The following is a 10,839-nucleotide window of genomic DNA, read 5'->3' as shown; positions in this document are numbered from 1 at the left end:
TGTGCTGTTGAGTATAAAATGCCCTCCGGGTTTTGAAGACTTAATACAAAAACAAAGACTATAAACTATCTCATTAATATTTTCCAATTGGGTTTACGTTTTGGCTGTATTGGGTGGAGTAACATATATTATTACAGTCAGTTTCACCTATTTCTTCTTACTCTGTTATGTGGCTAACAGAGCTTTTTAAATTATATACGGCCCTCATTATATTTCCATCGGACAGTGCTGTTTCAAAGCATTTGCAAGAGATTATTCTTTACCCTCTGGCACTGCAAACGGTTTTCAGTGCGCGCGTAGCTCCCAAGCTAGGAGGTAGGTGGCCAGAGGCCGCTGTTTCCTGGGCAGGGGCTGTGCCGGGGGGCACTGTTGCTACAGAAACAGTCCTTGGGTGTGGGTGGGTGAGGGGAGAGAGCTCAGGCTCCAGCCTCAGCCTCCAACTCCAGGGAACAGACACCCTCCAGCCACCTCCACCTCTGGATTCCCTTGCCTTGCTCCCCTCAGTGTCTCTGGCAGGGGGGTGACTGGGTGGGGAGGGAGGAGGATGCCACTTGCGGGGGGCTTCTTGACAGGCACTGAAGAAACTCCAAGAAGAGGAACGGCAATCTGAAAACAAAAACCCAACCACCACAGTCACCACCCGCGCAGCCGCCGCCGCAGCCTCAGCCAAAGCCACAAAATGCCCAAGACCCTCTTACTCAGCGCACCTCCCGGTACGTTCTCCAGGATTCCCAAAGGCCAGGCGCCCACAGGGACAGATTCCAAGGAGGGGTGATGAACCCTCAAGGTGCAGGTAAGTGAGATGCCTGGGAGCGGGAGAGGGTGAGGAGAGAGCCCCGGGCTATAGTCCAGAAGCCACATCTGTCACCCCACCCTTTGACCCTCCCTGGCACCCTGCACCTTTACTTGGGGGGGGGGTCACTCTCTGAGTGGATTTGCACCAAGCGAGAGCTGCAGAGAAACCCGCTGACTTCCGCAGCAGAGGGTGGCTCAGAATTTGTCGGTCCCTTCTCCAGAGTGAGAGTGACAGACGGGGTCGGGGCGGCCAGAGGGTGGGATAGGAGGTGTAGGCTTAGCAACGGATATCCTGAACCCTGGGAGGGGTCTGGAACGGGGAAGCACCGGTCGGCTTCCTAGTGGAGAATGCTCAGTGGGGGCTGGGACCTTGCCTTGCCCCAGCTAGGGGCCTTGGCCTGCCCCCCAGACACGTGGTAAAAGAGTCTGGCTGTGGCACGTGCCATTCTCAGGAACTGCCAGATGAGTAACGTGTGCTTCGTTTCATCATCAGGTTTCAGGAAATCTAGCCCAGAGACACACACCAAGTACCCACGATTCACGGTGAGACGGACTCAGAGTGTGAAAGGCGGCTACAGTTTGGCTGCGTGTCTGCGTGTGCTCGCGTGTCAGTGCAGGTGGAGTCTAGAAAGGCTTCCTTGGCAGGAATCCGGAGAGGGGACTGAAGTTATTCAGTCACTTCTGGATGGCCCATTCCTCCATTCCACGCCACCATAAACATGTCCCTGTAGGCCCCGTTGCTCAGCACTCAGTGTAAGTGAAGGAGCTGACGATCTAGTTGGAAAGACGGGACAGGTGCCAGAGAAGCAACATCAAGGGGCCGTTTGAGACGCTGATTGGGAGAGCCAGCTGCAGCGGGAGGACGGCAAGACGTGAGGTCAGAGGTTGTGCTCTCCGTCGGGATCACCACCCTCCAGTAGGTAGCACGACTCAGATCGCTGAGCCTCAGCTGCCCCACCCATAAAATGAGACTGATAATACCACCTCCTCAGTAGAGGTGTCATGAGGACTGAATTAAAAGGCAAAGCATCCAAGCACTTAGCTTACAGCCTGGCTCACTGTAGACCGTCAAACCCAGGAAGACTCTTTTTTGAGTCTTGAGAATTACATGAAACAGGATAAGCTTTGGAAAGAAGCTTTTTTTCCCCCTGACTCAGGCGCAAGGGATGGGAGAACCTGATCCCGGCCCTTTAAGATGAGGACCGGGCTGCTACATTTCACTTTGATTACTCTGGCTTCAGAGGGCTTAAGACAATGTTCTGAAACCAGCAGGCCCAGGAGCTGCTAACTAACCTGTTTTGCCTCCTGTCTCTCCCTCTTCTCAGTCAGCGAATTACAGCCAGCAGTGGTGATGCAGAGACAGACCCCCAAGACCCCACTGGCCATCAGCAAACATCAGATGAGCAGCCCCATCTTCTTACCTCCCAGCAGCATCTCCACGTCAAAAGCCAAGCCCTCCGGATCCACTCTGGCAGGGGAGGCTGGCTGGGAATAACGTGTGATTTCTTCCCGGAAAGAATCAAGAGGCTGGGGCTTCCCTGGTGGCACAGTGGTTGAGAATCTGCCTACCAGTGCAGGGGACAAGGGTTCGAGCCCTGGTCCGGGAGGATCCCACATGCCGCGGAGCAACTAAGCCCGTGAGCCACAACTCCTGAGCCTGCGCGTATGGAGCCTGTGCTCCGCAACAAGAGAGGCCGCGATAGTGAGAGGCCCTCGCACCGCGATGAAGAGTGGCCCCCGCTTGCCACAACTAGGGGAAGCCCTCGCACAGAAACAAAGACCCGACACAGCCAAAATAAATACATTAATTGATAAACTCCTACCCCCACCATCTTCTTTAAAAAAAAAAAAAAAAAAAAAGATTCAAGAGGCTGGCTGGGCTCCCGTGAGACCGAGATGAGGGGGGAGGGGGCAGGAAGACCCACAAAGAGGATGGAGAGGGTGCGAGAAGAAAGTGGAGGGCAATTCCACGCTTCTCCAGGCACAGCCAATGGGGGAACCTGGCCTCGGGCCCCCAGGTCTACCGCTCCACCACCGGCCCTTATTTAGCAGTGATAGGCCTGCTGGGGGCTCAGGTTTACGACTCTCACCGGAGACACCAGCCCTTCCTCCCGGCCGATGGTTATTGAGATGCACCTGGGGAAGCGTGGGTCGCATCACACCAGAGCAGACCCGGGACCTGGGGCAGCATCAGGAAGGAGTGGCACGCAGGGGCCTCCCCCGAGTCCGGTGTCATGCCTGGTCCACTGTGGGCACGCCGCTGGTGAACGGAGGACGGTTGGAAGGGATGGAGAGAAAGAACTCAGAGGAAAGGAGGACTGTAGCCTCAGGCACAGGACACCTGACCTGGGGAAGAGGGGGACTTGCCCCCCCCACCAAATCCACAGGCCTCTTCCTCCCCGGGTCTCAGCCTTTCCACGTCGCAGAGACAACCCAGAGGCTCTAGAGGCCCCAGGCATCCCCCTCACCACTTCCTGAAACTGACACCTGGGGTCCCCCAGCCCTGCTCCCTCTTCCACTCTTGACTGGTGAGGGGGATGCCTGGGGCCTTTCATTGCAGCGTCGCCTCTGGGTGAGACTGAAGGAGCCTCTCAGTGCAGTGTTTCCTGAGAGGAGCGGTTGCGGGAAGCGGAGGAGCCGGGGCGCACAGAACAGGAGCATCAAAGTCGGAGGGACTCAGAGATACGTGACGAGGGGAAGGGAGCGAGCGAGCCCCCGGGAGCGGTCTCCCAGAAGGCAGAGAGGCCGGGCGTGCGCCCGAGGGGCTCAGGGACTGGGGAAGGGACCTTGATGCCCACTTGGATATGAAGAAACAGGCTGTGAGATGGGGAGCGTCCACCAGCTCCCTTCCCACGCACAGGAGCCTTTTATTTTCCTTTCTTAGACATTGTTAAGCACAGCCGATTGACCCCAATATAAATCCATTACATTTGGCGAACTCCACCCAGCGTGAGCTCCAGCCTGGCCCTCGTGGACTTCCGTGCTCTCACCAGCACCACCTCGACGCCAGTCACCCAGGCGTGCAAGCGCGTGGACAGCACGAACTCCTTCCTTCCCCTCATCCCCCCCGCCGGCTCCCCACCAGGTTCTGGCCCCATGTCCCCTTCTCTGCCCTTCCTGCTGCAAACTCGGCTTTCCCTGCCACTCAGGCTCACCTCTCTGCCCGCCTGAGTGATGGAAACCCCGTAACCGCCCTTGGTGAGCAAACGCAATTCCCGCTCGGCTCAAGAACCTGGGGGCTGCCGGGGGCTTCTCGTCATCTGAGTGACAGCAAAGAGGGGACGGCCTAGACCGGTCCCCACTGATAGGTGGCTCCATACCGTCAGTGCCCAAAGGAGAGGAGAGGCCTCTGGGAGCAGAGGGCGCCCTGGGACTAGGCTGGGGTGCAGCGGAACCCAGCGGTTCGGCCTCACCTCTGCAGGTTTTCAGCGGGAGAGCAGCTGCACCCACCGTTTGACCTGCCTGTGTCCCCTCACGTGGGCTCAGGCGTGTGGCCTCCTTCAATAAAAACCTTTTAAAATGACCCTGGCTTTGTCTCTGCTTTTCCTGTGCAGGCCCAGGGGGTGCCCGGTGCCTCCCTCCCCTCCCCTCCTACTTTGGTTCCTGCTCCAAAGAGAACGATAAAACTGTTTTCGGGAGAGAAGCTTGGGCTGCAGAACAGCTCCGACTTCCTGGGGACCCAGACAGTCTTTAACCAGGAAGGCCGCAGAGCCAAAGGGCCTTGGCCAATCTTGCTGTCAGATGGGTGGGGTGGGGGCGCAAGTTACCAGGCGAGAAGCAGGCCATCACCATCACCCTGTCACACGACCAAGGCAGGGCGGCATAGGAGAGCACCTGCGGTTCCCTAAAAGGCCCTGGGGACAACACTGGCTGTCCCCCAAGTCACTTTCTCATTACCAGGTGGAGAACTTGGAAAGGATCCATGTATTAAAAGCCAGACAAAATGAAAGCTTTCTCCACATTCAGGCAGGACCAAGGTCTTCCCTGGACGAGCTGGGCAACCAAGCTGCTCAGCACAGACAGTGTGGGTGCCACTCCATGCCGCTGAGGCGGCTCTGAGGAAATGTCAGGTCAGACTTTCCTCAAGACAGACCAAGGGGAATATGTGGTGCTGGCCTCTAGAAGAACCAAGCTTCCGTTCCTGTGGAAATCAGAGAGGGGGTGAGGGTGTGTGTGTGTGTGTGTGTGTGTGTGTGTGCGCGCGCGCGCGCGCTCACGTGCACGTGCGTGTATGAAGTTAACGTCCACAGAAAGCTTCCTCTGCTGGGGGTGAACAGGGGGAGGGTATGATAAAGCAGGGCTTTTCCTCTGGCAAAGTCACTCTCGTCCTATTGGGTGCCATGGAGTGGTGGGAGATACAGACCAGGCCGGCAGGTGCCCGGAGCTCGACGACAGCAGACAGGTCACGGCGGGCGAGGGACCACCAAGTGGGGCTTGGATGCGTTTCCCCGGCAGTCCACGTATTCGTAGCTCTGGAAGACCAGCTGCTCTGAATGGCTCAGGTAGGAACAGGTCAGGGTGCCCCTGGAGAGGAAACAGGGCTTTATTCTTTTTTTTCCCCCCCAAAAAACACACCCGTTTTATTCTGAAGATTACAGAACTTGAGCCTTGACCCCTCCCAGCTTCCACTTCCACCGATCTAAGGATCTGCAGTTGGGGTAGGAGTGAGGGAAGGAAGTAGGGAGGTGAGGGGAGAGACCTGGTGGCGGCAGAGGAAAGGAGTAAGACGGCGGCTGGAGAGCTCCCGCCCCCAGGTCTGCGCTTCACCGTCTTTACTCCTCCACACCACAGGGGTCTGGGAAGAAGAGGAAAGCCCTGGCCCTGCTCTGCTCTCTGGGGAGGGCTGGCTTCCTCAGACCAAACCCGGCCCTTCCTTCTGCTCCCCACTCTGCCGAGGCACCTGGCACAGCTGCCCCCCTCCCAGGGTTCCGGGCAGATCTGTGGCTGTCACTGTCAGTGGCTCATAAGCAAGGTGGGCCTTAGGGAAGGGGCTGGACCTGCTACTGACAAGAGCCGACACAGACTCACGGATTCGCTGCGATGACTCTCCTCCCACAGCGGGGTGGGGGGCAGAAGTGGGAGAGGGTACCAGGGCTCCAAGCCCTACTTACTGGATGTGCAGAAGCACGTGGTGGACTTTGATTTTCAGCCAGGTACAGATCTTGCTGAGGGAGATAGAGAGAGAGAGAGAGAGAGAGAACCCGGGCCCACGTTTCACACACTGAGCGGCCCGTCAGACAGCTCGGAGGAGACCTGCCGGCCCAGCCCCCCTCGCCTCCTTTCCATCAGGGGCCCCACGTGCCACCTCCACCCCTTCCCCCTCCCTCTGCCCAAGGTGAGCATGTCGCCCCTGCTGCAGTATCACTCCTCCAACCCCCACTGGTTTGGCCCAGGCACGGGCTGGCCTCTTCCTCAGTAGAAAACGGTGAGTCAGGCTGAAGAGCCCAAGGTCATATATTGTAAGTAGGAACCAGATTCTAGCCTGGTTTTCATTCCAGTCCAGGTCCAAACAGGCAGAGGCTGGGGACCCTGAATGCCTGTACATTGCAGTCTTGGCCACAAGAGTGCAGGCCACACGCTGACTGCAGGGTTTGCTGAGCAATCAGAACATCTGGTGGGAATTCAAACTGGGTTTCCAACCAGGAAAGAGGCTAAGGGAGAAGGGATCAAGGGCTACTCACTATGTGTTTTCATCCCATATCCTGTTGGCTACTGTATAGAACATCTGTCAACCAAACGGGTATAGAGTCAGCCCCAACTCCAGCCACCCGCGTCCACACACCCGTGGGCAGGTCTGGCCAGCAAGAGGGAGTCACCTGCTCACTGGCCAAAGGGCCGATGTGGAGGAGGAGGCTGTCGGAGACCTGCCCCACCACGAGGGACAGGTGCAGCACCTCAATGGTCAGCTGGGTCACAGCGATGGGGTAGTAGTTGTTATTGGAGATGCTCACGATATTCTGGGGAGGAGGACAGGGAAAGGAAGGGGTTCGGGTAGCACCATCCCTGGCAAGAAGAAGTCCAACGGTTTCAAAACCCCGCAGCCTGACCGAGCCCCACCCCCAATGTGGGCCGCAGCGGCCGAGGCCCCGGTGCCAGGAGCCCATCGGAGGGGCTCTTAATGGCCAGGGGTCACCTTTAACTAAGACGTTAAGCTGGCTCAAAATCCGGTCTCACCCTGCAAGGCTCTCTCTGTTCAGTCCTGCCCACCCAGGGAGTCTCAGGCACACCACCCCGACTGCACCCGGTGACTTATGGCTCTGGCGTCAGTTCTAACCCCTCACAGGTCCAATCCAGCACAGTCTGTTAGGGGGCTCATGGTTGCTCCTGCTTCTCCCCAGCCCTCTGACATCCTCTGGGTGCCATAAGATCCCTGGCTACCGATGCCCAGGGTGAGGACACTGGACAAGGGCTACAGAGGAGTGTTGCCAGGAAGGTGGGGTCGGAGACCAGAGGCACAGGCACCCACCCACCGTTATATTGAGGTGGATAGCGGCCTCGCCAACAGTCACCGTGGAGGAGTTGAGGCCTACAGGCTGCACGGCGATAGTCCGGGGAAACAGGAAAAAGACGATGAGGGAGGAGGTCACCAGGCAGATGAACACTGCCAGGAACACGGAGAGCTTCCTGTGGGAAAACAGGACCCGGGGCAGAGGAGTGGAGAAGTCTGGACACCAAGGCGGCCTGGGCCGGGGGCGTTCAGACACTCTTCTCTCTATATATAAGGCTCTCCTCCGAGCCGCCCCCCCACAACTGTACACTTAGCTCCCCAGATGCGGAGGTACGACCTAGGCCCAGATGTGGCCCAAAGTGGGTAGGAGCACCGGATTGAGAGGCTGGCAGCCCGGCTTCCATTCCCAGCTCTGTGTACCCACTGGCCCAGCAACTCTGAACAACCCGCTTAACCGCCCTAAGCCTCAGTTTCCTTGTCTATAAAATGGGGATAATTGTACCCACCTCATACAATCTGTTAGGGGCTAATGCATGACAAGGCACCAATCCCTGGCCCGGGCACATAGCCAAAGGCTCAACCAACGCTAGCTATTCTCACTGGAAGAAGTAAGCCCACGTGAATTCTGACAGTTCTGAACTTTAATATTCATATTAAGAACAAGACATCATCTGTCCATCTAATTCAAAATCGAGATATGCATTAAAGAGAGAGCACCTCGTTAGCATTTCCTAAGGGGCCCTGTCAGATTTGGCTCCTGGTGCACTGGTGGGGGCAGGCTGGGTGGTGGCTCCCCCACGGAAGCTGAGGACCCGGGGAGGAGGTTGCAGGGATCTATGTCAAAGGACCCAGATGACAAACAGGGTCGTGGGCCCCCCAGTGACACTCAGGGCTGCCTCCTCTGAGGTTCTCAAGTGTCCCAGAACACAGAGCAGCTGGTTTCCCGTCTCTACGGGGAAAAGAACAAGCAGGTCTGAGCTGCCGTAGCAAAGGAAGTTCTCAGGAGAAATCACTTCCCCAAACCAGCTGCAACCACAGCCACTCCCTCCCTCCTGGAAGGCCTTGCAGAGTCAAGAGGTCCTCTCTGTCCTCAAAAGGGAGCCACGCTTCTTGGAAGCAGTGATGCTCAGGACACCAAGAGGCCTCAGGTGGCATCTGCTGTGCCCCGAGCTTCTTACACTAGGACAATCCTTGGAGACAGGGAGCTAATACGTCTGAGGCCAGCGAGGCTCAGGCTTTCTGGGGGAGGACCAATGGAGAAAAACTGGGGTGGGGGGGAAGGGGGATTGGGGGAGACAAAGAGGAAGAGCCCGCAGGGGCAATGCCTACAGAGCTGGGATAGGAAGAGGGGCTTACGTGTGCCTGGGCTTCAGCCTCTGGTCCCCATAGGGGATGAGGGCCACCAGCTGCTTCTCTACTTCTGTAGAAAGAGGGTGAGAGGGAGGGCCAGGAAGTGTCCATGACAAACGTTTCCTGTGCCAGCCTGCCAGAAGCAGCCCTCCATCCCACAGAGCACTGTCAGAAGCATGCCACCTCTGCCTCAGAGCAGGACTGGGGATACCGGGCTGTTGGCAGCTCAGCTTGGCCATCTCTAGAACGGAGGTGCGAGATTTTCATTAACAGGTGTGAGGAATTCCTGCACGTCACCACCAATCAGGGAAGCCCGATTTCTTTGGAGACGTCACTGTAACTTCCTGAATCCTAAGGCAGTGCTGCTAAGAGAGCAGAGAGGCTGGGAATCCCCTGGGTTTGGGCGGTACAACCAGGGCAGGAGGGGGTCTCTGCAGCGAGCCCGGGGGAGGGTTAGCGTCTCCCTGGCTGGCCTTGAAACTCGGGGACTAGGAGCTGGGAGACCCAACCCCATCCAAGGAGACTCAGAGGGGCCTGGCACTGGCCAGCTGGCTGCGGAGAGCTGTTCCCGGATCCCAGGCGACTTCCAGAGCCTGGGGCCACTCACCTCGAGGGATCTCCCCACTGCCCTGGCAGGTGGGGCACGTCACGAAGCTGACACCGGCAGCCCTGTCACAAGGCGCCCAGGAACAAAACGCCTTGCTGCTGGTGATGCCGGAGCAGCTGGCAGCCTCGCTGCCAAAGGCTGGGGCGGACGGCAGGACCGACGTGTTCTCATCCTCCCGGGAGCCCAGCTGGGAGAATGTCTCGCCCATTGCTCAGGGGTGTTGTTCACTGATGAGAGAAGAACAACGTTCAGTGAGCACTGACGCCGGGGGTCCCTCTGGCTTTAGGCTCTGGAGATTGGCAAGGAGCCCCGCCACAATTTCAGCAAGCTCAAGCCTAAGGAAGTGAGGCTGTGGAAATGCGAGCAGTCACACACGACTCTTGGATCAGGAATCTCCATGCATTTCAACTCTTTTCTTTTCTTTTTTATTGTAGGAGAGCTCAGTCGGCCTACAAGAGGGAAAAGCAAAGCAGAAGTTATTTCACTTTAAGGGACTTTCATAAGTGAAAGGCAGAGCGCTTAATTTTGTTCTGGAAAAGCTGCTGAGCTGTCATTCACTGCAAGGGAAGGAAGTTAGATAGGTCTTGGGGGCAGCAGCCAGGAGAGCCCCTTCATCCTCTGCGACAAGATGACTCTGAACGTGTCTCTAGAGCACCCGGGCAAGAAATGCCCGAGGTCTCCAGCCTGGGTGTGGGAGGAGAGTTTCCATTCCCGAGCCTGGACAGGTGCTGGTGTAATAGGAAGGCAGGGGTTCTTCGGGACAAGAAAAGAAAAAGGAGGCTAGGCTGGCCACAGGTGTGGCTAAAAACCCTAAAATGATTGTGGAGGGGAGCACAAACCTCTTCCGCCTGCTTTCTGAGTTGGGGTGGGAGAGCGCGTCTGGGGGAGGGTGGTAGCAATTTCAGGCTCAGTCCCTCACCAGGACGAGTCACAGCTAACTCCAGATCCTGCCCAAGAGACCGGTGGCAAATGAGTGGGCAAGGTGAGCCGAACTCAGACCTTCGGGGCTTAAAATAAAGGAAGCCTCACCTGGTTCAGGTCTGAGATCCTGGGCTCCTCTCAGCTGCAAGAGGGCTAGAGATCTCTGGAGTACCTCTTCGGGGAGGAGGGCCTGTAAGGCAGGGTGGCTGCAGGGGCCACCAGTCCCCTTCCCGTAGAGTCCCGGGGACCGACTGCACCGCGTTGGAGGAGGTGGGGAGCAGCGACCCTGGCCTCCCCAGAGGCTTCACGCCCTACTCTGGGGCTCGGCCACGGGCTGCGGGGTCGGAGCGGACCGAGAGGCTAGGATTTCACTGAAGGAGGATTTTCAGTCCCACCAGACACCCCGGGAGGCCCTGAGTAGAGCCTGGAACCTGCGTGTTGGGCCAGGAGGAGGCACAGAAGGGGCCTGGGCCCTTGCATGCCAAAGGGGAAGAAGGGAAGGAGGGTCCCGAATCGCCTTACCCCCGGGCGACCGCAGCGACAGAAACGCCTGCCAAGCAGAACCGAAAGCGTGGGAGCCGGGGTTTCGCCCCAAGCTTCGGCTCAAAGCCTTGGGAAGCTCCGCCCCGGCTCCTCCGGACCCGCCCCTCCCTCTCAGGGCCGGCCTCTCTCGACACAGCGGCCAGGAAACTTCTCGGTTCTTCAAAGGCCACGCGAG

At 57.8% G+C, this 10,839-nt stretch overlaps 1 protein-coding gene and 1 long non-coding RNA gene across 10 annotated transcripts; both read right to left on the bottom strand.

Annotated features, from left to right (window-relative positions):
* Positions 1-875: 875 nt before the first annotated feature.
* LOC309793463 lies at positions 876-3,200 on the bottom strand. Its single transcript, XR_014291912.1, has 3 exons — positions 2,932-3,200; positions 2,217-2,360; positions 876-1,569 (listed from the first exon to the last, which is right to left on the bottom strand). It is a non-coding gene; the product is annotated as an uncharacterized lncRNA (long non-coding RNA).
* Positions 3,201-3,598: 398 nt separating this feature from the next.
* On the bottom strand, positions 3,599-10,732 carry LOC309793880 (transmembrane protein 106A-like). 9 transcript variants are annotated; one of them, XM_082604675.1, is made up of 8 exons: positions 10,644-10,732; positions 9,201-9,649; positions 8,600-8,834; positions 7,266-7,419; positions 6,612-6,752; positions 5,907-5,960; positions 5,159-5,319; positions 3,599-4,936 (listed from the first exon to the last, which is right to left on the bottom strand). In XM_082604675.1, exons 2-8 carry the CDS (start codon positions 9,406-9,408, stop codon positions 4,867-4,869), a joined length of 1,023 nt encoding a protein of 340 aa, XP_082460801.1. In that variant the 5' UTR covers positions 9,409-9,649; positions 10,644-10,732; the 3' UTR covers positions 3,599-4,866. The 9 variants fall into 9 exon arrangements, with proteins under 9 accessions (XP_082460801.1, XP_082460802.1, XP_082460800.1 ...); XM_082604676.1 differs by having other exon boundaries at positions 9,201-9,427; positions 10,230-10,731; XM_082604674.1 differs by having other exon boundaries at positions 10,230-10,729.
* Between the last annotated feature and the right edge of the window lie 107 nt (positions 10,733-10,839).

The sequence above is a fragment of the Mesoplodon mirus genome, assembly GCF_964341445.2.
Source record: "Mesoplodon mirus genome assembly, chromosome: 18".
NCBI classification, from domain to species: Eukaryota; Metazoa; Chordata; class Mammalia; order Artiodactyla; family Ziphiidae; genus Mesoplodon; species Mesoplodon mirus.
The sequence above is the reverse complement of the archived record's forward strand: the minus strand, read 5'-3'. Positions and strand labels throughout refer to the sequence as shown.

Bases quoted from the DNA above. Each gene is read 5' to 3' on its own strand.
- LOC309793880 (XM_082604675.1), bottom strand. From the start codon at position 9,408: ATGGGCGAGACATTCTCCCAGCTGGGCTCCCGGGAGGATGAGAACACG. The intron at 8,835-9,200 runs GTGAGTGGCCCC...CCTCCGTTCTAG, and splicing joins CAGTGGGGAGATCCCTCGAG to AGATGGCCAAGCTGAGCTGC. The intron at 5,320-5,906 runs GTAAGTAGGGCT...TTTCCTCTCCAG, and splicing joins CACGTGCTTCTGCACATCCA to GGGCACCCTGACCTGTTCCT.